Source organism: Panicum hallii, chromosome 2, assembly GCF_002211085.1.
Source record: "Panicum hallii strain FIL2 chromosome 2, PHallii_v3.1, whole genome shotgun sequence".
Classification (NCBI taxonomy): Eukaryota; Viridiplantae; Streptophyta; class Magnoliopsida; order Poales; family Poaceae; genus Panicum; species Panicum hallii.
In genome coordinates, this window is record NC_038043.1 from 5019149 (window position 1) to 5045690 (window position 26542).

Sequence of the window (26542 nt, forward strand, 5' to 3'; positions counted from 1 at the left end):
GCTTGGTTCATCCATTTGACTGATAAGCATCAGAGATGCAATGCAAGTGACATCAGCAAAGGCCCGAGATGAACACACATGGCATTCTAACAGCCTTAGGACGTGCTACATGCCTGCCAAAATTGCCAATAAAATTGCAGGCTGGCCATAGGCGCTTAACTGTCTAACTGGTCAATTAAGCTTCAGCTCTGTGTTATGGATTAAATGATTAATTAATACCAAATGGTCACTCGTTAGGTTTCTTTTTTGGATAGAGGAATTCATCTCAAATCGCCTAGGGTTTATTTTAAATCCAAGCTACATTCTAAATTCTGCTAAAGGGCGAAAGGGGCTACATTCTAAATTTTGCTAAAGGGCGAAAGGGCCTATAGCCTAGTGGTGGATTCGACTCCCTGTGCGAGCGAAACTTTTAGGATTTAATGACGTTGTGGTTTCAGTGGTAAGCGACGTTCGAGGCGCCGGTGGTGACTTCGTCAATCTCGAGGATTTGCCAGCTCAGTCTTTCGGAGATACTTATAAGGGCAGGGTTGCATGCGTGTATTCATAAGGGTGAGTGCACGTGTATATTTGTGAGCGTCTGCGTCTATACTGTGTTTCTTAAAAAAATAGGAAACTTTCATGGTATGCACTCGAGAATCAGAGAAAAGCTGAAGTATTGGCCGGACAGGTGCATTACGGAGAAACAGAGGTGGTGAAGCAGAGGCTACCTATAACAATATATTAGGCTGTTTCTGCCGGCCTTTGCCTGTTGGTTCCAAGAATTTTATATGTGATCCACAGTGACTGAAATTTTAGTTGAAATTGCAAGCCTAAACGTTTTGCGGCTTTCTGGTTTCTTCTTTTTTCTATGTGAAGTATGCACAACTACTTTTTTTTCTAGATAGAAACTGTAAAAGGAAAATTTTCGCCGGTACTGCACTAGTTTAACAATAAAGTTCTTTCTAAGTGGAGATGATGGAGCCCACTAACTTTGACATCTGCATTTCTCAACATAGATTAACCAGCCATGCTCAATACTTCGGCATGTAAACTTTGTTCATGAAGTCACCAGCAGCTTGACTACTCTACATGCCAACTCTACCATTGACTTGCAGACTGCCATCTCTAACTGTGTAACACTAACACATGAACGCACTTTCACATCCACGAAACTTTCTACTTCAGAAACCAGTAATGTGCAGTAAAGAATGAAAATTACTTGAAAACCCTCACCTCACATGGCTACCACTTATCACCACCACAGATCAAGTTCTTAGAAGTGTCCTGAACGAAACAACACTCAACAAAGCCTACTACAACATTGCGACAACAACCCGGGTCAAACGTTCTTAAAGGCACTCCAGGTGAACCAAGCACCAGGAATGTTTCTTCAGACATGGGAGCCACGTCTGTGGTCTCTCCCTGTTGCACCTGACTGCTAAACAAAGCACCATGCCTCGGCCATTGCAGTGTGCATTGTGGCTAACCACACCGCCCATTCTTTAATTCCAACTCTAATATGGTGATGTCTTTCTTGTTTACTTCTATGACAGGCACCCATGTCGTCAGTAGCAACATGAACCATGCGATGGCGCCGCCAAGTGGCAAACGGTCGTGCCACCATGACCTGCCTCGGTTTCCTTGGGGAAGATGGTGTGGCATGTAAAATATCTGCTAGCAGAGAGCTAGGGACAAAGCGGATAGATTATGCTATTAGCATTTAAACAGAACACACAGTTTGAGTTAATCTAATGCAGTGCCGGCCAGATAGAAACTTCTATAATTTGCGACTGGCTCATGAGAACAAGTAACCAGTAAACTGCAGATTTTTTTTTTGGCTTACAAAATTGTAGTACACAAAAAATTCAGCAACCTCTGTGGATCTCATACAATATTCATGGAACCAGCAGGTGTCAAAGGCCTGCAGAATAAAAAGATATATCAGATAATTCATTGCAACAATAAGCTGCATTCAATAGAAGTCAAAGCATTTCGATCTATTTTCCACCGCTCTCCCTTAAAATGGATCTATAGAAGAGCTTGAAGTCAAGAACCTAACAACAAAAGGATTTGTTTAAGAAAGATGGAAACTTCTATGCACAGTAAATTATTCGAAAGTTCAAAGCCCACACCACAGTAACTCTTTGGGATTCCCAGCCCACAGTTCAGAGATAAACCACAAGACTGACCACGGGGTGGGGTTTAACTTCAAACCCATGGTTCAGTAAACCACACCAAGGAAGCATCAAACATGTCACCCTAGCTAGTTTCACGGCCGGGAAACAAAGGTTGATTTTGTCAACCGGGTAAAGGACAAACATGTCAGCCACTAAGACCACATCAACACATTGAAATAAGCTACGGAATACAGCATAATGCCCCCAATCCCTCTTAGAAAACTCAGCCATCCTCTAACGCACTAGGAAGATTTGGACATCAGAGACAAGGGGAACATGACAAGGCCCCCACTAAACCCAACATCCCAACATCGCGCCTCCCCTTATATTCAGACACCAGCTCCTCCCCCAAAGTTCAGACCAGAGTTTAGAACACCTGCAAAGATACTTTTGCCCTCGATCTATTCTTCCCAATGGAGCTCCAGTTCCAGCTGCCACAAAGCCATCCCCAGCAGCAATGCACCTACCAGCTGCCAGTCACAAAGGAAACCAAGCCCAGCCCCAGAGTGAGAAGCAAATGTGGTGGTGGTGGTGGTGGTGGCGGCGGCGGCGGCGGCAAGTTCGTGGGCGTCAGGCAGAGGCCCTCGGGGAGGTGGGTGGCCGAGATCAAGGACACCACCCAGAAGATTCGGATGTGGCTCGGCACATTCGAGACCGCCGAGGAGGCGGCGCGGGCCTACGATGAGGCCGCTTGCCTCCTCAGGGGCGCAAACACGCGCACCAACTTCGCCGCTGGCGCGCACGCCTCATCGCCGGACTCACCACTCGCGGTGAGGATCCGCGGCATCCTCAACCACAAGAAGCTGAAGAAGAATGCGGCCCCGCCTACCGTTAATTTCTTCCCCGCAGCATACCATCGTGCTGGCGCCATCACCACAGCCGCCGCAACTAGCAGCACTAGCACGAGCACCATCACCACGACCACCAGCAGCATCAGCCCCAGCAGCAGTCCTAGCTCCAGCATCAACTTCTCCATGAGCAGCAATGGAGTTCGCACTCCCATCCTCCCTGCTCAGAGCATAGCTGAGGAAGTCTGCAGGCCATACTTGATCAGTGGAAGCGAAGAACTCCAGCTGGCGTCACAGCAGTACGGACAATCTTGGGCACTCAACACCAGCCTGCCATTTACGGATGGATGCACCATGGCTAACAACAATGCTTGCTCGGTGGCCGCAAGCTCAGAGGTGGACAAGATTAAGAAGGAGAAGGAGTTGTTTGACACGGACAGAGTCCCCAATGGCGGCATGGACAGAGTTCAGGATAAGGAGTTGTTTGACACGGGAAATGATCCATCTGACTCCTTGTGGGATCTGCCACCTATTTACCCTCTGCCTTGCAGGTCTTTGATGTATTAGACTAGACAAAGATTTTGCACCTTCCTATCTCAGTGTCTCTACCTTTTGGGTCCGTTTTCTGCTCCTAGGAGCCAATTCCGTACCAAAAAAGAGTGTATGAGGAATGATGGCCAGCAAGCAGAGTAATGTGACAGATATATATATATTTTTCATCTAGACAAATGCCTTTTTACAGAGCTGTGCTTGGTTTTTTCCTTTTGCATTTTTTTTTCAGGAAACAGACTTAGCTTCTTTTAAGTTACATCCGGCCGACATAGAGCCACCAGAGAGTCTTATCATTCCTATGTACAACAATAATGTAAACTTTTGTGGTGGATTTTTAAAGAAATTAGGTATGAGATATTTTCATGGTACATCTGTAGACTTTAAAGTAGTTCTTTTTACAAAATACTGGTTCTTAGGGTAATAATTATGATTTGAAAGGCAAAATTTATATTGAATGATATTTGCAAGTATTTATCAAACAAGCAAAGGAAGGTTCATTTGATGGTAAGTTTAGTGGAAACGGCTATGAAAATACTAAAAAATGAGGATTTATGTTATTTGCCAAGAAGCTCATATGTATAAAAGTAATCTAGCATTTTATTATTAAATACAAATATTACTTAATCCATGATATAGTGCATTTTTAAGCCACCATTTTCTCAAACAGTCCCCTTACAACGTGAAGTTGGCTAATATGCTACCTATCTAGCGACAATTATTTGGGGGAGCCACGCCATTGAAGGAACAGATACGCACAGAACAACACACTATGCAGAGGGTCAAACTAGAGCAGAGTAGTGAACATACCAGAGGATCCAGATTCCGTATGGCGCCGACTGATGATCGCGCCTCCTTGGGCATCGCTGCCGCATACGGACGGGCTAATGACATGCCACACGGCGCGCTATTCCCGGGCCGAATTCGCAGGTGGACAAGGAGGTACTAGTAGGCATCCCAATGGTTGAACCACGAAGCAAATCCCCAACGGAACCTTATGGAGCGCTCCGAAAAGGGGAAGAAAGTAACCCGTGCCCCCGGTGAGGTGCCGACGAGTTGCTTGTGGGGGTCACCCCCGCGGCCAGGCAGGCAGGCACCGCCTCGAAGCTCCCGCGGCGGCGCGGCGCGGCGCGGCGGGAAGCTTCTAGAAGCTGGACGGGAGGGCAGCTCCAGGTAATCTCAATCGCTAGCTAGTTGGGCCGGGCCGTAGGCGCTGGTGGACCCAACGGGCTTGGCGCCAAATTCCTCTCACGCTACAGAATTTTTCTTACTCTACTCCGACTACGCGTCCGCCGCTTCTCCGCCCCGCCCCGGCCCGGCGTTGCCGGCGGAGGAGCAGGTCATCGCCGGAGTAGGCGTGATGATGATGATCAGTAAGCCACAGAGCGTGCGCGACTCATCAGAGAGTAGTTTCTGACTGAACAACGGGGACTTGTGCATACTTGGATTTGCAGCTGAATGCACGCACACATGAACGCACTAAAAGAAACTGCAAGTCGTAGATTTGAGAGATCATGGAGCTAGAAAAATAAACAAACTGGCAACAAGTCATGTCCAAACAAACGGTACTTGCTTCATTGCTTGCACAAGCACGTACAGCTCGTAATAAACTAATAATACATGCCACTGCCTCCGAGTCTCCGTACTGCAGGGTGAAGCATAAATACCATTTATCCACTTATTCAGATTCATACACAATATATATATATATATATATATATATAACACAAAGGAAAAACTTGCAGGGCAATCAATCAGCACGCCGGCAGCATCAGGTCGAGACACAGGCGACAGGAAGTAGAGAAGGAAATGAACACACACACACACACACGCACACGCACACCAAACAAATACTATTGCAACGTCGTTCAGACACACAGAATGGAAAAGGGGATAGTGAACAAGCAAAGTGAAGGAAACCACCGGATCGACTGGCTGCGTACGGAGCTCCACCTCAGTACTCTCTGAACTTCAAAACAGGTTTGTTTGGATTCCTGGTAAGCTGGCCCCGCACGTCTTCCAACCATTCTGGCCTGTAACGATAGTGCTCACCAATCTTGACTTCCTTGAGGCTACGGAGAGATGACAGCCCAGAAAAAGAGACTTCGCCATTGGAATATAGCAGCTCAAGCCTAGGTGCTGCTCCTTCTCGAAACTCCACCGAGCTGATGCCATTCAAGTATACCAGATCCAGCACCGTCAAACTCGGGAATAATGCCTCCCGACAGCAAGTGAAACAACTGGGCTCTTCAGCCGTGAAAGATTCGTACCGTAGACGAAGGATGGCCAGGTTTGGTAGCTTGCCAAGGACTTGTATGGTTCCATCCACCTCCGTTAGCCTGGTGCATGCTAGCTTCAACTTCACAAGGTTCTGGAGGCTCGCGAGCGAATCTGGCAATTTGCCCAGAGCGCCCCGCAGCTTGAGGCTCTGGAGGTTTTTCGGAGGCAAGCGCAGGTCATCCAAGCAGCCACGTAGGCCTGCATCATCTCAGGAGCACACTGACAATGATTCCAGGCGGCTGAGATGGGCAAGGGTGGAACAGAACTCTTGGCAGTTCTTCTTGTTGATGCCTGTCACCGCTAACTTGTGCAATCGGGTGAGCCTTTTGATGTCCTGTAGGATGGCCTTCAAATTCCCCCGTGAGATGTTCACGGTACCCAGAGTGTGAAGGTCTTTTAACTTCCCGATCCCTCTTGGCACTACAATACCAGCAAATGGATCTGCAAGCCTCGCCATAATGGGGAGCACGACACACCAATAAAAAGTGCACAGATCACGCCTATTTGAGTCACCCTCTATCCCCTCCAGAAACTTGCGGCCGCAAATTGAAAAACAAAAATCCATCAAAGTGGCAGTCCACATCCACATGGAAAGCTTGTTTGAGTCGCTTAGTTTAAGCAGAATTTCATCATATGAGCCACCAGAAGAGGATAATATATGATAAGGTCCCCCCGCACGAACATGCTGTAACTTACTAAGCTTGATGATGGCCTGTTGCAGCTTGATTATTCGTGTCCTAGTAATATCTAGTGTCTGGAGTTGCTTCAGGTTACCCAATGAATCTGGCAGGTGAAAAATACCTTCACATCCTCTTAAAGAAAGATACCTTAGGTGCACGAGCTTCCCAATTTTCTCAAGGTGATGATCCACTGTGAGATAATCTATGAGTTTTGTTTTGTTTTGACCAGTAGGGTCAAATGCACTTTGCTTAGCCATTAAGTTATACGCAGCTGTTGACAACTGCCAGTACTAGTAAATTTGGATTTTGCTTTAGCTGACATAATGTCGGTTACTGTAGTGGTACTGTAGCACGGACCTAAAATTCCTATAAAAGGACATGTACCCCTCCTACATATCTAAGCTTGTATAATATAGAAATATATATTGTTAGCTTCACTCCACAAAACCACTCCTCTTATATCTCTCTCCTGTTCTTAACAGAACAGAAGTGATCATAAGCTAAAGAATCTAACAATGCACAGGACCTGAGGTGCTTCCAAAGTCCAGCACACGCAGCAACATCATTTTATCAGAAATATAAAATGCCTTCCACTTTCCAAACACCGTCAATGACCGTATACGGGACAAGTCCACCATGCTCTCAAACTCACTTTGATCACCCTCCCAATTGCTGCTTACAGCGAGGTGGCGTACGGTGCCCTGGTTGTTTAAGCTGCACCCTTCTTCCATTCTAAAACAAAGATTTTCCTCCATTGCCTTTGAGATGCTGATTTCACGCATGAGATCGTGGAGTTTGCAAGAGGAAATACCTTTCCTACTACCTCTTGGTTCTTTGACGCGTAGGATCATGCTTCGGTCAATGAGTTCCATGAAGTAGCTATCAACTACTTCCCCCATAGACTTGCTACGCACCTCGCTTGAGTAACCCTCTGCATTCCACCGGTGCACCAATCGTCTTCGGCGAATACTGTAGTCTTCAGGAAAAATAGATAGATACAAGAAACAAGACTTGAGATGATACGGTAAACCATCGTAACTTTTCATAAGGATAGTTCTGATTATCCCAAGCTCTTGGTTCATCTCCAGTTCAGTGCTAAGATGTTCGTTCAGTTTTCTCTCTTTGGCTGCTTTGCCAAGAAGCCACCTATGGTGACTATAGCAAGGGGAAGTCCATTGCACTTCTTCAGAATGGGCTTTGCCTCTTCAGCCAGTCCAGGATAGTTATCCAAATTTGTGGCATCCTTAAATACCTGTAGTTGGTAAACAAAGTTTTTAAGTATTGCTAATTTCAATTATGTATTCAGTAAACTTTATAATTTACGTATTCGAGTGACTAGCTATATCGTGCAATCATTACTCCTTGCATGCTTTCGGCTTCAGACAATACGATGCGTGTGAATTATAACACCTCAGTTTTAGTGCATTTAAATTTCACTTAATTTTTGAACGAGTGCCATCTCCAGGCCGAGAACGGGCTCGCCCAGCACCCCCTTTCTCCGATCCTCTCGTCATCCCCATGCTAAAATTGCCACTGTCCTTGCCATTCTACCGCTAGCCTAGCCCATCCGTTGACAACCTGCGCTTGAGTACTACTACTAGCCTTGCCACGCCAAACGTTCGCTTCGAAGCCATTTCACCACGCACCCATCCCCCTCACCACAAATCATACGATTTCTCAGGTTTCATTGGATTAGTTGGTCTACAAATATTTGTTCTGTTTGTATCCCTAGCAGTTGACTACCACAGTCCCACCAGAAAATGTATTTGACACAGTGTGTTAATGCACAAACAAAAGACCACTACGTCAACTTGTAAACGATGCTAGTCACCTATTCCAAAATCTCTTTGGTAGTGTTTATAAGTTAAAAAACGAAATCAATGGACAAAAGATATACTGCATCAGTACCTTCTTTGTGAAGAGGTCAAATGCATCCTTGTACTCGAGAACTTTGAGCTTGTGTATGTTTTCTGGTTTCCGTGAGCAATGCATTGCAATATTCTCTTCCCTTGTTGTGACTATGATCTGGCTTGTATTCCCCATTTTGGAGAGCTTTGGTAGTAGCTGGTCCCATTCCTCAATAGAAGACAAATCATCGAGGACAATCAAACACCTCTTTCCTTCCAAAAGTTTAGCCAACTCTTCAAAATTGCCCTTCCTATATGAGAATGCTGCATCTAGTTGCATAGCTAAACTATTAACAACTTCTTCAAGAACGAATGGCCGCATGACTGTGATGCAAGCACGTTTGTCAAATAAGATGCTCAATTCTTGGCTTTGGTAGACCTCTTTGACGAGAGTAGTTTTGCCAAGACCTCCCATTCCCCACACAGAGATTACTGTAAGTTGGTGGGCATCTTGGTTTGATATTAGATTGATAATGTCATACTTTTCTTTCTCTCGACCGATGAGCAGAGATTCCTCCAAAGCAGCTGCAATTGTCCCGGTGCGAGTAAGGCTCTTTCTGACCATCTCGTCATTGGTGCCTACATGTTGATCCTCAAGAATCTCATCTCTAGGCACCAAAGAGTCGCCAGTACTGATGATTATGACTTCATTTGAGCTAGACCCTGGGATTGTCAATTTGGTTCCATTTTGATAAACCTGAACAAAAGTGAACAATAATTCTGTGCCACATTATCAATCTTGTATGTGTTTAATATTAAGTGTAATATCATGTATGAGTCAAGGGTAGTTTAGTTTTTTCCTATTCTAGGGTTTGGGTGCTCTCATGTACTGTATTATCCCCTTTTAAGGCTATCCAATACAATGTACAGTTCAGTCTCTCTTCTCCTCTCCATTCTAACATGGTATCCGGCCAGCCACCATCGTCGTCAATTCGTCATGCTGCGTTGTCCCCTCGTCGTCAATTCGTCATGATGCGTTGTCAAGGGCGGCAAGTCAAGCCCCAAACCCATTACGTAGATCGAGTCGCAGCAGCAGCAGAGAGCAGCGTACCCATTTTTTTCCCGTCGGTTGCCGTCGCCGCCAGTCCGTCGTCGCCTTGTCTCGCGGTCCCGTCGGTAACCTTCCTCGTCGGCGCCGGATCCACCACCATCTTCTCCGCCCGTCGCGGCGCCGTCTGCCGCCCGCCGGCGTCCCTCGAGCCGCCCGTCGTGCTGCCGTCCGTCGCGGATCCGGCCGTCCCCGCCTCCTCCGCCGCCGTCTTCATCCTCGCGGTCGGTGCAGCCTGTCGCTGCCGCCGTCTGCCGTCTACTCGGCCCGTTGCGGCCGTTCTCCCGTCGCGGATTCGGCTGCTGGAGGTGGCCGCCATCTTCCCTGCACGTCCGCTCGTTGCGGACTGTCTGCGAGGTCGCGCTCAATCGTCGCGGCCCTGCCTCCGTCGCCGTCGCGGCACCGTCCCCGCCTCCCTGCCGCCGTCGCGGCACTGCATCCGCTGCCATCGCGGCCCCATCTCCGTTGCCCCTCCTCGCAGCTGCTCGTCCCGTCGCTGGTTGTCCGTCTGCTCATCCAGGACGACCGCCTGTCCTCCTCTGCCTCCAGACTGCACGCACTTTTATCTGCAGTTCTGCATTTGCCTGGATCATCTTCGGTTGCTGTGCTGCAACCCATTTTCTCCTTGCTGTGCCGATTCAAATTTGGTCAGTTTCTGCTGGCTGCTGCTATCTGCTGGTCTGATTTCCCGCTAGCCATCTTTTGTCGCTGCTGCTATCTGTCTGCTTGCTAGGTTCAACTATATTGTGTCAAACTCTTCAAATGCCACGTCATTGCATTCACGTTGCATTTGAGGGGGGTGTTAAGTGTAATATTACGTACGAGTCAAGGGTAGTTTAGCCTTTTTCTATTCTAGAGCTTGGGTACTTTCATTCTAGGGCTTGGGTGCTTTCATATACTATATTATTCTCTTTGGGGCTATCCAATACAATCGTGCAGTTCAGTCTCTCTTCTCCTCTCCATTTGTAACATTAAATAATATTTTTTGCTCTTAAAATGTTACGAGACTATCCAGCAAACTATAGAACCTAAATATTGTTTGCAACCTGCATGCATATTGATTAATCAACTCTAAATTTGAGTAAAAGTTATTATAACAGGCATCTGTATGGTTCAAACTTATTTTATTTCTTGATTTATAGTACTGACAATCGAACTATTAGAATATTGTATTGTTCCAAATTCAAACTGTAAGAAATCTAGTATACTAATGAAGTGTATTGCTTGGCTACTTTTATAGAGTTAAACCCAGTTTAACATGTATTCAGTCAGTCCGCTAGAACTGTATTGGATGTGGAGTCCTATTTTGAACCTGAGCTCATACAATCTGGTTTTGTGATGGCCAGGTAATAATTTTTCTTTCTTTACTTAATATGGACTTTCCTAAAAGTATGAAATTAATACAGAACTAGGAGAACAGTAGCACAATTTGCAGGTCTAAATTTGAAAAGTTACGTTAAATGTGGTATTAGCTATATGAATCTAATTAAACTGCATCCTTAGTACAAACAAAATCCTAGTCCGCTTCGGAAATACAGATAATAATGCCTATAATGTACACATATAATGCCCATGGGAGGATCCAAACAGAGAAAGGGGCATGCACTGGCAGCAGTCCATTTCTTTTACCAATACAACCCAGGCGTTCTGTCACAACAATACAACATGAGGGGCACCCAGACCCAAATGTTTAGTCCAACTGCACCTCAGAGCTCAGACATTAATCGCAGCAGAGACAAGCACTCGAAGTGAACCATAATATTCGAAACTCTGGGTGGATGGTTTGGTTAAAAATGTTCCCTTTCTACCTCTTATTTTGGTTTGTTGACTGTCAAAGTAATCCTGTTTTATTTCATTTCCATATTCTTTCACATTTTATTATGTTGGTTGATTCCAAAAAAAAGATTGAAAAATATTAATACAAGTGACTGTGAAAATGCAGCATAAAGAATATGAGATGCAGCAGCCCAAATACTTTTATTTAATCAAGATAATTATAGATGGATAGCAAGACATAAATTAATTGGATGGTTCATAACCTCAACTTTCAATAAATATTTACCTTATTGTAGAAAGCAAAAATACTCTGATCAACAGATGATTGCTTGAGCTCTGACAATACACTTTCTTGGCTGACACATAGTCTTGCAACTTCACCTTGCTCTGTTGATACTATGATTCAACTCCCTTTCTTGTTGTTTGGGAAATATTTGCTGATCCAGTCCCACTCTTCAAAGGTGGACAGGTCATTAAGCACAATCAGATAGCTCTTCTCACTCACATACTCAGTAAATGCATCAACCAACTCATCTTGCTTCATCACCCCCATATTCTTAAGAACCTGGGCCCCAATGCTTGTTATTTCTTGTGTCTTCCGCGCTTCTTCAAGAGAAGTTTGATAGAACTGCCTCATGATGCACTGAAGGAAGTCCAGTGGATTGAAAGGATGGACAATCCTGATCCAAGCATAGAGCTTGAACTTCTTGCTTCTCATCAGATTATTGTACTCTCCTTTGATGACGGTGGTCTGGCCAAGAAGACCACTTGTTCCCCACACAGCGATCACTCTAAGATCGTCATTCCCCTCGTTGATCAGTTGGGAAAGATCCACTTTTGCTCGGTCCTTCTGCCTCCTAGTTTCCTCAATGCCATCCAAAGTGCTTGACGGTCCAGCCCTTTTTGCAGGCTTGGGGCCAGTGCCCTTGATGAGACTATACCGGACGTTCCTTTGGCTGACATCCTCAACCTTGGCTCTGAGTTCTTTCATCCATGTAGCCACACAGTGCCGATCAACCAGTGTCCGAAGGAAGCACCACCAATAACCACCCTTTTCTTCTCTCACACACAATATGCTTTTAGAACAGTATATGTGGAATTGTGGACAAACTGGTTGAGGTTGAGGATGTCGTAAGAGCACAATGCGCATGGAACAGCTAACGATCAGAATGATTATCAAGGCATATCAAGGCTTGGAGACAACGTTCTTTAAAAGATACCAAGCTTGACGTTTCCATGCATATCAAGGCACGCAAGAGAAGATATACTTTGGTTTGCAGGCGAGAACTAAATCAGTTCATATCTTTGGCTCAGAGATGAAAAGAGCAGAAAAGAAGATGCATTGCCATCCTAGCTTGCTTTGCTAGCACACTCAAAGGTTATATGCCAAAGAGAAGCTGCATCTCGATACTTATGTTAATATGCCACCTAGATTTCTTTTATCTAAAGAAATGCCACCTAAATTTCAGCCACATTGAACCCAAATACTATTTGGGATCGATCTTCCAAACACTAGTTACCCTGGGGCTAGCAACCTGGACAAAAAAAAAAAGTTCACTGCTCTGTGAATTTCTTTATTAACCCTGCAGCTCAACCAAATTGCAAACCACCGACTTGTGCTCTGAGAGCAGTATATGTGGATAAACAAATCCAGGTTGAGGAAGTCATAAGAAAACAATGTGCATGGAATAGCTAATGATCAGAATGATTATATAAGTTGAAGACAAATGTCTTTAAAGGCCACCAAGCCTAACATTTTCATGCATATCAAGGCACGCAAGAGAAGATATACTTTGATTTGCAGTGCAGATGAGAACTGAATCAGTTCATATCTTTGGCTTTGAGATGATGAGAAGATAAAAGATGCATTAACATCCTAGCTTGCTTTGCTAGCACACTCAAAGGACATATGCCAAAGAGAAGCTGAATGTTTATGTTACTATGCCACTCAAAATTATTTCAGCCACATTGAGCCCCAATATTATGTGGGATCAATCTTCCACGCATTAGTTACCCTTGGGTTATAGCAATAAAGACCAAAAAAGTTCAGAGCCCTGTGAATTCCTTTTCCTTTTTATCTTAAAACTCACTCGTTTACTAGTACCCTGCAGCATAACCAAATCACAAAAGGTACACCATATTCTGTAGAAAGTTTGGGAGAGGATGCAACCAAACATTGGTTCGATCGGTGTCTGGGTCCCAAGTCATACTAGCTAGAGCGAGGCATCTCTTGAGCACAGGTATTACATGAACGAATGCAGAGAAGCACATGTATATGCACGCACCTGTGCTCTCTGAACTTCTCACCGAGCTGAAGGTTCAGGCCAAGAAAGCGACTCGGGCTCTAGAGAAATGTCGGCAATAGCGATAGCAGGTGCAAGTGATGAGGTAAAAAAAAAAGAGAAAACTATCCTCTGTACATTTGTGACGAAGCTTACTGATCCTTGTGATCACTTTGGTGCTTGTACTGCACAAAGGAGGCGCATTGGGACTCAGCGTTTCTAGCTTCGATTTCACCAAAGCTACCTGACGACCAAAGCTAAAGCATAATCTCGTCTCTCTTTGTGCTGTAAAAGCAAAGGAGCGGCCGGGGCTGTCGGGAAGGATGAACCAGCAGGAACAAGATTAGCAAGGGGTTCGATTCGATCACCGGACCTTTGCGTGCGCCCGCGGAGAAGAACGTGTTGGCCTGTCGCTGGCTGGATTCCCGGGCTACCATTGCAACGGATGGTCGAGCCGCCAGGACCTGCCGGCTTCAGAGCAGCAACCGGCACGTACCCTGCCGGCGAGCGGGGCGAGGCGGACGGGCGGCGGCCCCAGCGCCAGCCGCGGCTGGGCCCTGGAGGAGCCCCGCGGCGGCGCGCCGAGGACGAGGGGAGGGGGAGGCGAACAGAAAAAGAATGGGCCCCCTCATGAACCTGCGCAGCTGCAGCTTCCCTGGGCTGGTGGGCCGGAGAATTGAGCGCTGGTGGACCTCGGCTGACCTAGCTTCCGTGGCCGAGGTTGGCCTGCTGCGCCACACACAGCAGCAGCCACACAACGCTCCTGCTCCGCTGCTCGCCGTCGCCTTTCAGCCGCTGCCGCCTCCGCAACTGGCAGCTGGTCTGCCAGTGCCCAGTCAAGGCGTGCCCGATGTCCCTCCCCGGAAGCAGAAGCAACGGTCGCCGGGATTCCAACTTCCATAATTTTCAAAAAAAAATAATTCCAACTTCCAGGTGGCGTCCCTCCATACCCTCCAACACATCGATCCCGGGGGCTATTCGTTTTATGTTTATAAATCAGTAAAACATAATCAAAATCTTACTATTAGGTTCCTTTTGAAACCTGCACATTAAACCACCTACAATCCTAGATGGACACTCTAAACAATAGAAAAATTCTAAAAATTCTTATAAAAATCAGAAATATCATGTCATTAATCCGACAACTCTAATCATAATAATCATTGGATCTATTATCTTTCCTAATAAATTACTCACTTCTACCATTATAAAAATAGACTAAAGTAATCCTCTAAACATGTATCTAAATTACCCACCTCTGTCATTATAAAATCTAAAGTAACCCCTGATCTTCATATAAATTACCCACCTATGCCATTATAAAAATAATGCAAATAACCCCATAAATTTGCATATAAATTATTCAAATATTATTATTAAAAGTTAAAGTAACCCCTAAATCTGAATCCAAATTATATAATTATAACAAAATATTAAGTGCACCAATATAAAATTCTAAATTATTATTTATATCATTATTAATATATTATTTATATTATTATTTATATAAAAATACTACCCATGATATGTTTGTATTTATGTATAATGGAAGAGATAAGAATATCAATTCACAAATGATTCAATTAAATATATATCAAACGCACATGGAGGTGTGATACAAAATAAAATCTATTGCAACTAGATAATGATAAATATGTATTTTAGAGTATATGCTAGAATATTTAATAGATGAAAGAGGATGTGAGATAGATAATTATAATTATAATTATTAGCTATAAGTCTTATTTTTTATTAGTTCTAATTAGCCCGGAGCACAGGTTGACAGACAAGTACAGCTTTAATTAACTAACAGTACCTAGTAACTAGGACCAGTAATCTCCATCTTAGCACATCGTCCATATCTTGCACCATGGTGTCTGAATGTGTCTCATTTTACTTTTTGTTGACCGGAGCTTCATTATTTCTTCACTAAATCCCTTTGGATTTTGCTAAAATAGCGTGAAAATGAAAATTGTCATTGCTTTTCTACCTTAAGTGGTTAGACAGCTCCTGCCAAGTTTTCTCTTAAAACATTTATTTGAAACGGTCTTGCATCTTTAAACCTCCTGAAACTTTGTTTTCACACTTGAAAGTTGACTGGAATTTGAATGCCTGCTTTGAATCCTGAATATTTGCTTGAACACCTGAATTACTGTTTATGAAACTTACATGGAATGTAAGGTTTTGGTTTTCTGAACCTTGAAGAACACTATCCCGTGGGGAGTAATAAAAACCATTTTATCGTGTTCAGCGTGCTCGTATTCATAATTTAAAAAAGATGAAAATGTAGCTTTGCCAAGCCACGTCAGAAGTTATGCCAATCTAGTTTTAAATTGACCGATTTTCTTCCAGGCTTGTTATCACAATATTGTTATTAGTTTTTCCATTCTTGTGAAATACAAGTACTGTTGAAAAAGAAAAATTCTTTGGAGTGGATGAATTGCAGCTCTAACTCTCGTGATAGGAACGAAATCGCTCTCTCTGGCTTAAAATTGTCAGTTTGTGAATTTGACTCCAGCATGATTGTCCAATGTCCATCTCTATCTAGGATTGCATCTCAACTTTTTGAGGTGGTTGTTGGAGTAATGGGCTTGGCCCATTCATTCTATCAATTAAAAGAATTTAAAGCCCACTATTAATGCTAGGGAATCAATGCTTAATTCCGTACCGGGAATTGAGGAGGATCTCAACCGACTTAAAAGGTGGACTTTGTGTATACCGCTTGAGAAGCCGGTAAGAGGAGGACGGTGAACCACACGCGCGCGCGCTCGCTCGCCTCGCCGAGCCGGGCCGTGGCCGAGGCGAGGCGAGGGGCGGTGCGGTGCGCGGCCGGACGTGACGTGACGTGACGTGACGTGCGGTGCGATGTGCTGAGATGAGAACGTTTTTGCAGTAAAGAGCATTAAAACAGAGAATTAATGTCGATACTAATGACCAGACATTGAAGGCTCTTTACGACGTCCAGGTTCGTTGAACCTGAGGCACATTAACTGCCGCTCATCAAAGCCATTCATGACGTCCAGGTTCGTTGAACCTGAGTCATCTCGTGCCTATATAAGCCAGCACCCTCTCCTCTCATCCTCACTCATCTCAAGCATTCTCAAGGTACTCCTCTTCAGGAGACCTCTCCCTTCTCCCTCAGCTGCTTTCTGCTTTCCCCACCGCTAGCACTGCGCGCACAGGTCTAGCGAGAGCAGGGCCTCCGGAACCTCTGCTCGCTGAAGGTCCTGCACGGGACGCGGGCAATTAGGTTTTTGGGGAGCGTCTTGACGCGACTGCTCGCTCCCTGAACGACTCCTTCGTCTACTTCCCGGCGCAACCGCTCGTGCGAACGACTACTTCGTCTACTTCCCGGCGTAACCGCTCGTGCGAACGACTACTTCGTCTACTTCCCGGCGTAACCGTTCGTGGGACTGCACTGCGAACACCTTCCTGCATCGACTTAGTTCGGCTACTTCAAGCAAGGCCAGTCGAATAGCATGTCTATTCCAGCTGGTAACGGCGCAACCGGTGCCCCCGGCACTGGTCCCGCCTTGGGGTACATACTAAACCTATTCTGGTTTAATTATTTGTTCATGCTTATTAGTGAGAATAACATGAACACATGCACATATCTCTTAAACACATTATCACTCATCTATGTCATGAAATTGCTAGTAATATTTGGAATTAAAATATACCGAAAATTGCCTAGATTTCTAACAATCCAAAAACCTAATCTTGTTAATAGGCTTTCGGTATCTAGCTTTGCTGCATCAATCAAACCACCACCATTTGATGGTTCAAATTACAAACGTTGGCAAGAGCAGCTTATACTATGGTTAACACTATCGAGAGTGATCCATGTGAAAGAGGGTAAGCCTGAGCAATTCTCTCCAGAGGAAGAGAGTGCATTCGATGAGGCTGATATCCTCTTTCGAGGCTTGATCATAAGTGTTCTCGGTGATAACCTGGTGGATTCTTATATCCGGCTGCCAACTGGCAAAGCATTGTGGGATGCTCTTGAGGCTCAATATGGAGTATCTGACGCCGGGAGTGAGTTGTATATCATGGAGCAATTCCTTGAGTACAGGATGGTCGAAGACCGTTCTGTAGTGGAACAGGCTCATGAAATACATACTCTAGCAAAAGATCTCAAAAATTGCAGCAAAGAGTCCCCATGTGTGTTACCCAATAAGTTTGTGGCCGGAGGTATAATCTCTAGGCTGCCACCTTCTTGGAGGGACTTTGCTACTTCTCTAAAACACAAGAGACAAGAGTTCACAATAGATGGACTCATAGGGACTCTTGATGTTGAGGAGAAGGCGAGAGCAAAGGACATACGTGGGAAAGGAGTTGTTGGTGCTTCAAGTGCCAATCTTGTTCAAAAGAACAACTCCCACAAGAACAAGAAAAAGCCACCGCAGAACCAACCAAAGACTAAGAAGACAACCACTTTTAAGAAGAAGAAGAAGACGGGAGCTTGCTATGTGTGCGGTAGTACGGATCACTTTGCTGCAAAGTGTCCGAACCGCAAAGGCAACGACTCCGCCAACATGGTTATTAGCGAGCCTGGAGGAACATCGGGGTACGGTAATTTATTATCTACTGTTCTTTCAGTCTTTGGTTCACCCGAGTGGTGGGTTGACACTGGTGCTAATATTCATGTTTGTGCTGATGCTTCTTTGTTCTTTTCTTACCAGACCGGCGGGACTTCCTCCTTGCTGATGGGGAACGGATCGCATGCGCGTGTTCTTGGTGTTGGTACGGTAAATCTGAAGTTTACTTCGGGGAAGACCGTGCAGCTGAAGAACGTGCAGCATGTCCCCACCATCAAGAAGAATCTAGTCAGCGGCTCTCTTCTGTGTAGAGATGGTTTCAAATTAGTCTTTGAGTCCAATAAATGTATCTTGTCTAAGTTTGGTACTTTTGTTGGAAAAGGTTATGAAAGCGGAGGCTTGTTTCGTCTTTCTTTGTCAGATGTTTGTAATAAAGTTGCATACAATGTTATTAACGTTGATGAAACAAATGTTTGGCATTCGAGGCTTTGTCATGTTAATTTTGGTTGTATGATGCGCTTAGCTAATTTGAGTTTAATTCCAAAGTTCACTTTTGTCAAAAATTCTAAGTGCCATGTATGTGTTGAATCAAAACAAACTCGTAAGCCTCATAAGACCGCGGAGGCAAGGAGCTTGGCACCCTTAGAATTAATTCATTCCGATTTGTGCGAAATGAATGGAGTGTTGACAAAAGGTGGTAAAAAAATATTTCATGACTTTGATTGATGATTGTACTAGATTTGTTACATCTATTTGTTGAAGTCAAAAGATGAAGCTTTACACTACTTAAGTAGAAAACCAACTTGAGAGAAAGATCAAAAGAGTTAGGTCAGATCGTGGTGGCGAGTATTTCTCAAATTTATTTACTTTATTCTGCGAGGAACATGGTATTATTCATGAGAGGACGCCTCCCTATTCACCTCAGTCAAATGGGGTTGCCGAAAGAAAGAACCGCACTCTAACGGATTTGGTTAACGCCATGTTAGATACAGCGGGACTTTCCAAGGAATGGTGGGGAGAGGCTATATTGACTGCATGTCATGTCCTAAACCGTGTTCCTACAAAGAATAAAGAGATAACTCCATTCGAGGAATGGGAGAAGAAAAGGCCAACACTGTCATACTTACGTACATGGGGTTGTTTGGCAAAAGTGAGTGTGCCAATAACCAAGAAACGTAAGCTTGGACCTAAAACTGTGGATTGTATCTTTCTAGGTTATGCTATTCACAGCGTTGGATATAGATTTTTAATAGTGAAATCTGGAGTACCTGATATGCATGTTGGTACTATAATGGAATCCAGAGATGCTACATTTTTTGAAAACATTTTTCCCATGAGAGATGAAACAAGTTCATCTAGGCAAGAGTTCATCGAGAATGATGGCTCTGCTGAGCCGATAGAACACAATGAACATACACTTGTAGAAAATCCTGAGGAGGATAACAATGATGCTCCGAGAAAGAGCAAGAGACAAAGGACTGTAAAGTCTTTTGGTGATGATTTCATTGTATACCTCATAGATGATACACCCAGAACCATTGAAGAGGCATATTCATCTCCTGATGCTGACTATTGGAAGGAAGCAGTAAGGAGTGAGATGGATTCTATTATGTCTAATGGAACCTGGGAGGTTGTTGAACGTCCTTATGGATGTAAACCGGTTGGATGCAAGTGGGTGTTTAAGAAAAAGCTTAGGCCAGATGGTACTATTGAAAAGTACAAAGCTAGGCTTGTGGCCAAGGGTTATACCCAAAAAGAAGGAGAAGATTTCTTTGACACTTATTCACCAGTTGCCCGATTGACCACAATTCGAGTGTTACTTTCCCTGGCAGCCTCTTATGGTCTTCTCGTTCATCAGATGGACGTTAAGACGGCTTTCCTCAATGGAGAGTTAGAAGAGGAGATCTATATGGATCAGCCGGATGGGTTTGTATCAAAGGGTCAAGAAGGAATGGTTTGTAAGTTGTTAAAATCTTTATATGGTCTCAAGCAAGCGCCTAAGCAGTGGCATGAAAAGTTTGATAGAACTTTGACCTCTGCCGGCTTTGTTGTGAACGAAGCTGACAGATGTGTGTACTATCGCTATGGTGGGGCTGAAGGAGTGATTTTGTGCTTGTATGTGGATGACATACTGATCTTTGGCACTAGCCTTAATGTGATTAAGGAAGTCAAAGAGTTTTTATCTCAAAATTTTGAGATGAAGGATCTGGGAGAAGCTGATGTTATCCTTAATATAAAACTGGTAAAAGAGATCAATGGTGGGGTGATTCTTACACAGTCTCACTATGTGGAGAAGGTGTTAAGTTGCTTTGGTTATAGCGACTATAAACCTGTCTCAACACCATATGATGCCAGTTTAATTCTTAAAAAGAACAAAAGGATAATGCGAGATCAGCTGAGATACTCTCAGATCATTGGCTCATTAATGTATTTAGCGAGCGCTACAAGACCTGACATCTCGTTTGCTGTAAGCAAACTGAGCCGGTTTGTTTCAAACCCGGGAGATGATCGTTGGAAGGCTCTTGAAAGAGTAATGCGCTATCTGAAGGGGACAATGAACTATGGAATTCACTACACCGGGTACCCAAGGGTACTAGAAGGGTATAGTGATTCAAATTGGATCTCTGATGCTGATGAGATAAAGGCCACAAGTGGATATGTGTTTACACTTGGTGGTGGAGCTGTTTCCTGGAAGTCTTGCAAGCAGACCATCTTAACGAGGTCAACTATGGAAGCAGAACTCACAGCATTAGATACCGCCACTGTTGAGGCTGAGTGGCTTCGTGAGCTCCTTATGGACTTGCCGATAGTTGAAAAACCATTACCGGCAATCCTAATGAACTGTGACAATCAAACGGTAATTGTCAAGGTGAACAGTTCAAAGGATAACATGAAGTCATCTAGACATGTGAAAAGGCGGTTGAAATCTGTCAGAAAATTGAGGAACTCCGGAGTTATAGCCCTGGACTATGTTCAGACGGCTAAAAATCTGGCAGATCAGTTTACAAAGGGTTTTTCACGAAATGTGATAGACAATGCATCTATGGAATTGGGCTTGAGACCCACGTGAGTCATTCTATAGTGGAAACCTGTCCTATGTGATCGGAGATCCCGTGAATTAGGATGGTGAAACAAACTAAAGTCTGACTGTGAGAAGAGAACCTTTATGAAAAGGGCTCATTCCGTGTATAAGGTGCATTTCTCTTCTAATCTGTATGGCAGGTTGGTCTATACCTTAATGTGTTCCAGGTGGTTTCTTTAAAACAAATGAGTTGTTTTCTTGAAACAAAGATGTTGTCCTACAGAACATCTAAAAGGAACACACCTATATGAGTTTGACTACTGGTCATGGTCTATGAGAACTGGGTATTCTCTAAAAACTCAAGAAGGGCCTGGAGTATGACTTATAAGCTCCAAACCGCGGGGATGCTCTTGCAGCCTAGTACCAGTGTAGGGCTCTGGTCAAACTTGTTTGCACAAAACTGGCAATTCAAGGCATAGTCCATTGCACAGTTGTGAATAAGTGTAGCCTTTGTCCTAGATGGAAGTTCAACTTAACAGTCTCTGTCGAATACTGGTATATCAATGAGGAAATGAGGGCATTTCTAGTGCGGCTTGAATTTCTTGGTGGGGATTGTTGGAGTAATGGGCTTGGCCCATTCATTCTATCAATTAAAAGAATTTAAAGCCCACTATTAATGCTAGGGAATCAATGCTTAATTCCGTACCGGGAATTGAGGAGGATCTCAACCGACTTAAAAGGTGGACTTTGTGTATACCGCTTGAGAAGCCGGTAAGAGGAGGACGGTGAACCACACGCGCGCGCGCTCGCTCGCCTCGCCGAGCCGGGCCGTGGCCGTGGCCGTGGCCGAGGCCGAGGCGAGGCGAGGCGAGGGGCGGTGCGGTGCGGTGCGGTGCGGTGCGCGGCCGGACGTGACGTGACGTGACGTGCGGTGCGATGTGCTGAGATGAGAACGTTTTTGCAGTAAAGAGCATTAAAACAGAGAATTAATGTCGATACTAATGACCAGACATTGAAGGCTCTTTACGACGTCCAGGTTCGTTGAACCTGAGGCACATTAACTGCCGCTCATCAAAGCCATTCATGACGTCCAGGTTCGTTGAACCTGAGTCATCTCGTGCCTATATAAGCCAGCACCCTCTCCTCTCATCCTCACTCATCTCAAGCATTCTCAAGGTACTCCTCTTCAGGAGACCTCTCCCTTCTCCCTCAGCTGCTTTCTGCTTTCCCCACCGCTAGCACTGCGCGCACAGGTCTAGCGAGAGCAGGGCCTCCGGAACCTCTGCTCGCTGAAGGTCCTGCACGGGACGCGGGCAATTAGGTTTTTGGGGAGCGTCTTGACGCGACTGCTCGCTCCCTGAACGACTCCTTCGTCTACTTCCCGGCGCAACCGCTCGTGCGAACGACTACTTCGTCTACTTCCCGGCGTAACCGCTCGTGCGAACGACTACTTCGTCTACTTCCCGGCGTAACCGTTCGTGGGACTGCACTGCGAACACCTTCCTGCATCGACTTAGTTCGGCTACTTCAAGCAAGGCCAGTCGAATAGCATGTCTATTCCAGCTGGTAACGGCGCAACCGGTGCCCCCGGCACTGGTCCCGCCTTGGGGTACATACTAAACCTATTCTGGTTTAATTATTTGTTCATGCTTATTAGTGAGAATAACATGAACACATGCACATATCTCTTAAACACATTATCACTCATCTATGTCATGAAATTGCTAGTAATATTTGGAATTAAAATATACCGAAAATTGCCTAGATTTCTAACAGTGGTTTTCTACAGAAGCTTCTGACCGTGCCTCTCGTTGTCATAGCCTGTGCTCTGGTTTGCACTCCGGTCGGTCTTTGTTTTCTTTAGGCTTCATTTCCTTTTCACAACTCCTTCGTGATGATGTGTTGTGTCAAATTACGTTAAAGAAAGAAGTGGTGTCGTAACGCCAGATCTGCCTATTGATTAACCTGTAAACCACACTTTGTTTCATATCAAATTGGCATGTATTCAATATTTCAATTTATTGTTTAAAGTCAGCATCTAATTGTGATTTACTTTCTGGGAATGTTCTTGAATTTTATGTCAAAGGTTAGCCATGTCTCCTTAAAACAGGATAAACATGGGAGCTTTATGATACAGGAAACAACCTACAAGGCAGCATAGTTCTTCTGAGCTACTGATCAGATGAATTGAACGTAACTCTGATGTGAATTAGATGCCAGGATATCATAGAAAATCATTCCTACTGAGAATAATCAGTGATCGATTATTATCGCATATTTTACCTAATTTATCAGCTTGAGTGAGTAACAAGACTTAGATATTCGCCCATTGTTTTCATCCCATGCAAGATTTACTTTTCCTGTTATGGATTTGCTATGAATAATGCACAGCACAGCTCTGCTAGAACGGTCCAGCGGAAGCTTGAGTGCGAAGGAGGAAGAAGTCCAGAGTGGTAGGCCCCAAAGGCCATTATTTTCACCCTTGTCACCTAGCAGGAAGGACAAGCCCACACACAAGCTCCTCTCTCCCGGCCGTCTCCCTTGCTGCAAGGAGCTCCAAGCCGTGTGTGTGATGCTGACGTGTTCCTGCACTCGTTTATAGCTTCCTCCCACTGGCACCCTGTTTCCCTGCAGTGAAGGAAGAGAGAGGGGAAAGACAGGAATCCTATCAAGTTGATGCTTGGAAAGCAACTGTTCTATATAGGCCCTTGATACTTCTACTCTTTGCTGCCTAAGCTCGTGCTGTTGTGTAGCTGCTAGATCCTGCAGCTTTAGTTCTTGCATCAGCTTGCCATGGACAGAGGAGCAGGTGTTCCCATGGATGCAGGCCAGGATTTGTGGGACTGGGAGGTCCTGCCTGACAAGAGGAGCTTCTCCATGGGCCATGGCAGCATGCATCTTAATGGTAAGAATCTTCAGCTCTCTTTTTTCAAAAACCAAAAAAAACAAAAAAGGAAACTTCAGTGCTTGATCTACTTAATCCTGATCATGATCAGCAGTGACTCTTATTCTTGTGATCGGTTGCATGCCAGATCAAGAAACAGAGGAACATGTTCTGCCTCCATCGGGAGATGTTGCTGTGGCCGACGAGCCTGACGTCGAGTGCAAGGACATTGGCGTCGTGCTGGATGAGACCAAACCAGTGCCTAGTGTTGCCGATCTGATGGTCTCTGACAAGGATGAGGAAGAGAAGGCGTTCGAGAGCTCTGACGCCAAGGAGGCCGACGATGACAAATTTGCCGAGGAGGAAGAAGAGGATGTCAAGACGGAAAACAAAAAGGCGCGGCCGGAGTGCGTGGTGTTCAGCGTGGGGAAGCTGAAGGTGAACGGGATCGGCGCGCTGTGCTCGTTCGGGTTCGCCGCCGCCACCGTCTGCATCTTCCTGATCGGCGGCAGGCTGCAGCACCACCACAGGCAGCAGCAGCAGAAGATCCAGCTGCAGTTCTATGGCGATGATAAGGTTCGATGACTCATTCAGTATTGTCTTTGTATACCTAATCCACAATCCCTTTTTGTTTCTAGAATGAGTCTTTTGACCTAATTAATGCAGAATATGCAAGGTTTGAGCTTGACAGGCAACTAAACTTATCTTATTACTTGTGGTTCTCTGTATACTTGGATTAACTATGATGGCCCAACTTGGGCGTTCCTGTCATCTTAAATGCATTCGCCGGCCATCCAATCTTGTCCTTATGCTAAAAAAAAAAGAATTAGGAGATTCTTGGATCGGCTTAAGCTATTTGTTCTTATAAATTCAGAAACTTCCAGCTGTAGCCTATTCGTCTTATCCATGAGAAGTTTGGCTGATGAAGATGCTTTGATGTGCAGAGAATCCAGCAGGTTGTGCAACAGACCTCAAGGCTGAACCAGGCCATGTCATCCGTGATGGGGGCAGGAGGAGCATCAACCAGGGCCAACATATCATTTGGTGGCTTCTACGATGGGTTCTGATCTCATCACTTCATCAGAATGGAGTATCATCATCAAGCACAAGTTGCAATGGTAGCAGGTAGCAACTTATTAGATATGCTACGGCCAAGTGGTCTGAAACTCTGAATGTACACTACCACACGTACCTGCACATAGTTTGTATTGGTTGTAAATAATTGGGTTCTTAGACCTTGGTTTATTACATACAGATAAGGAAGGATTATTATAGCTAGGTTTGTTCAAGCGGATAGATAAGAGAAAGATTATTTGACTTGTGCCGAAATAGGAAATGCTTAATCGAGAAGTTATTAACTGAACATGAATAATTCCTCCTCTTGACCTTTTTCCATGAGCGGATTTCTATGAATGACACTTTTATTTTACTCAACAAATGATTTGTTAATAGGCTAGAAGTAGTTTTCTATTACTTAAATTAAATGAATTTCTTTTCGATTACTTCCTCCATTTTTAAATATATATGAAATTTAGGACAATCAAATTCGTTTTAAAATAAACTAATTGGCTTATCCTAAACTGTTTATACCTAAACATAGTGTATTAAATTAGTAGGGTGTAGAGCCTTTGTAGCACTATATTGTAACAGTGTAACCCTAATCAGTTAGGCCTTGGTCGGTAAGGGGAGAGTGCCCTAGCCATCTTTTTCTCAAAGAAAGTTCTATTCAAAAGTCAACATCTGCCCAAAAATCCCTCCTGCGCTGAAATTCTTGCCCCTGCTGGCCGACTTTGCGCCCTAAACTGTGTGTCGAGGTGCACACAGTGACATGCCACCAATCTGGCCATTTGTGCACGGGTGATGCGAAGTACAAGTGTCCGTGCGACCGCCCGGCAAACTAAGCTAACCGGGAAACGTTCCCGTTCTGAACATCACAAACTTTTTTCAAACATTTATGAAAGGTTCACTGGATCTACAAAGATAAACGCTTCATTGTCGAGTAGCCCAGGGTACAAGACAATATTTGAGAAAAATAATAACATTTGTAAATTGGATATCTCAATAAAAATTTGCTCAATATAATTACAAGTAGAGCTTCTAATTGGCTTCTGGCATAGGTCTGATAAACTAAAGTAGTAATCCATTTCCTGGATCATTGTTGACTTGTTGTCAAACAAAGGCACACTTGTTTCTTACCACTGCTAATGACCCAATTTATTGCAAAAACTTCAGGGGAAAAAGAAGAAGTAACTCACTTGTAATGCAAGGAATACCATGGGGTAAAAATCTGCCGTCCCTATTAGGTGGTCAAAAGAAGCCAACTCCAGCAAGTCTCTGTGAATGGGATGGAGCGAGCCAGGGAGACGAACTTGCCAAGTGGCATCGTTGCTCCGGTGATGCCGACACAAGGAAGAAGGCCATGTGAAAAGAAGAAAAGATTGTTTGTTAGTTTGTTGCGTGTTTATTCACATATTTAATTTGTTCTTTTGTGCACCTTGCATATGGTTGCGTGCACGGTGCATTTGGAAAACTAGTCAGTCCTTATCGAGATGAAGTGTTTTACATAGCCTTTTCCCATACTTAGAATGTAATTTGCTTATTTCTGGTCTTCGAATCTGTCGCCCTGTAAATA

General features: G+C 44.5%; 2 protein-coding genes, 1 long non-coding RNA gene and 1 pseudogene across 4 annotated transcripts; 2 read left to right on the forward strand and 2 right to left on the reverse strand.

Moving 5' to 3' along the window:
* Window positions 1-1142: 1142 nt before the first annotated feature.
* On the reverse strand, window positions 1143-4647 carry LOC112879356. The gene is made up of 2 exons (XR_003226037.1): window positions 4304-4647; window positions 1143-1900 (listed from the first exon to the last, which is right to left on the reverse strand). It is a non-coding gene; the product is annotated as an uncharacterized LOC112879356 (long non-coding RNA).
* Window positions 4648-6767: 2120 nt separating this feature from the next.
* Window positions 6768-14041, reverse strand: LOC112883593 (annotated as a pseudogene).
* A 3091-nt stretch (window positions 14042-17132) lies between these two features.
* Window positions 17133-18208, forward strand: LOC112883083. Its single transcript, XM_025948309.1, has 2 exons — window positions 17133-18033; window positions 18149-18208. The coding sequence occupies exons 1-2, from the start codon at window positions 17516-17518 to the stop codon at window positions 18171-18173; spliced, it is 543 nt and encodes a 180-aa protein (XP_025804094.1). The 5' UTR covers window positions 17133-17515; the 3' UTR covers window positions 18174-18208.
* A 5350-nt stretch (window positions 18209-23558) lies between these two features.
* LOC112881576 lies at window positions 23559-26542 on the forward strand. Of its 2 annotated transcripts, XR_003226493.1 has the most exons (4): window positions 23559-23931; window positions 24059-24486; window positions 24855-25035; window positions 26143-26542. XR_003226493.1 is itself a non-coding variant. In XM_025946344.1 (3 exons), the coding sequence occupies exons 1-3, from the start codon at window positions 23820-23822 to the stop codon at window positions 24975-24977; spliced, it is 663 nt and encodes a 220-aa protein (XP_025802129.1). In that variant the 5' UTR covers window positions 23560-23819; the 3' UTR covers window positions 24978-25303. The 2 variants fall into 2 exon arrangements, 1 of the variants encoding a protein (XP_025802129.1); XM_025946344.1 differs by lacking the exon at window positions 26143-26542 and having other exon boundaries at window positions 23560-23931; window positions 24855-25303.

Excerpts from the sequence above, each read along its gene's own strand:
- LOC112883083 (XM_025948309.1), top strand. The coding sequence starts at position 17,516 with ATGGAGCAATTCCTTGAGTACAGGATGGTCGAAGACCGTTCTGTAGTG. Across the intron at positions 18,034-18,148 it reads GAGCCTGGAGGAACATCGGG|ACCGGCGGGACTTCCTCCTT; the intron begins GTACGGTAATTT and ends TTTTCTTACCAG.
- LOC112881576 (XM_025946344.1), top strand. The coding sequence starts at position 23,820 with ATGGACAGAGGAGCAGGTGTTCCCATGGATGCAGGCCAGGATTTGTGG. Across the intron at positions 23,932-24,058 it reads TGGCAGCATGCATCTTAATG|ATCAAGAAACAGAGGAACAT; the intron begins GTAAGAATCTTC and ends GTTGCATGCCAG. Across the intron at positions 24,487-24,854 it reads AGTTCTATGGCGATGATAAG|AGAATCCAGCAGGTTGTGCA; the intron begins GTTCGATGACTC and ends TTTGATGTGCAG.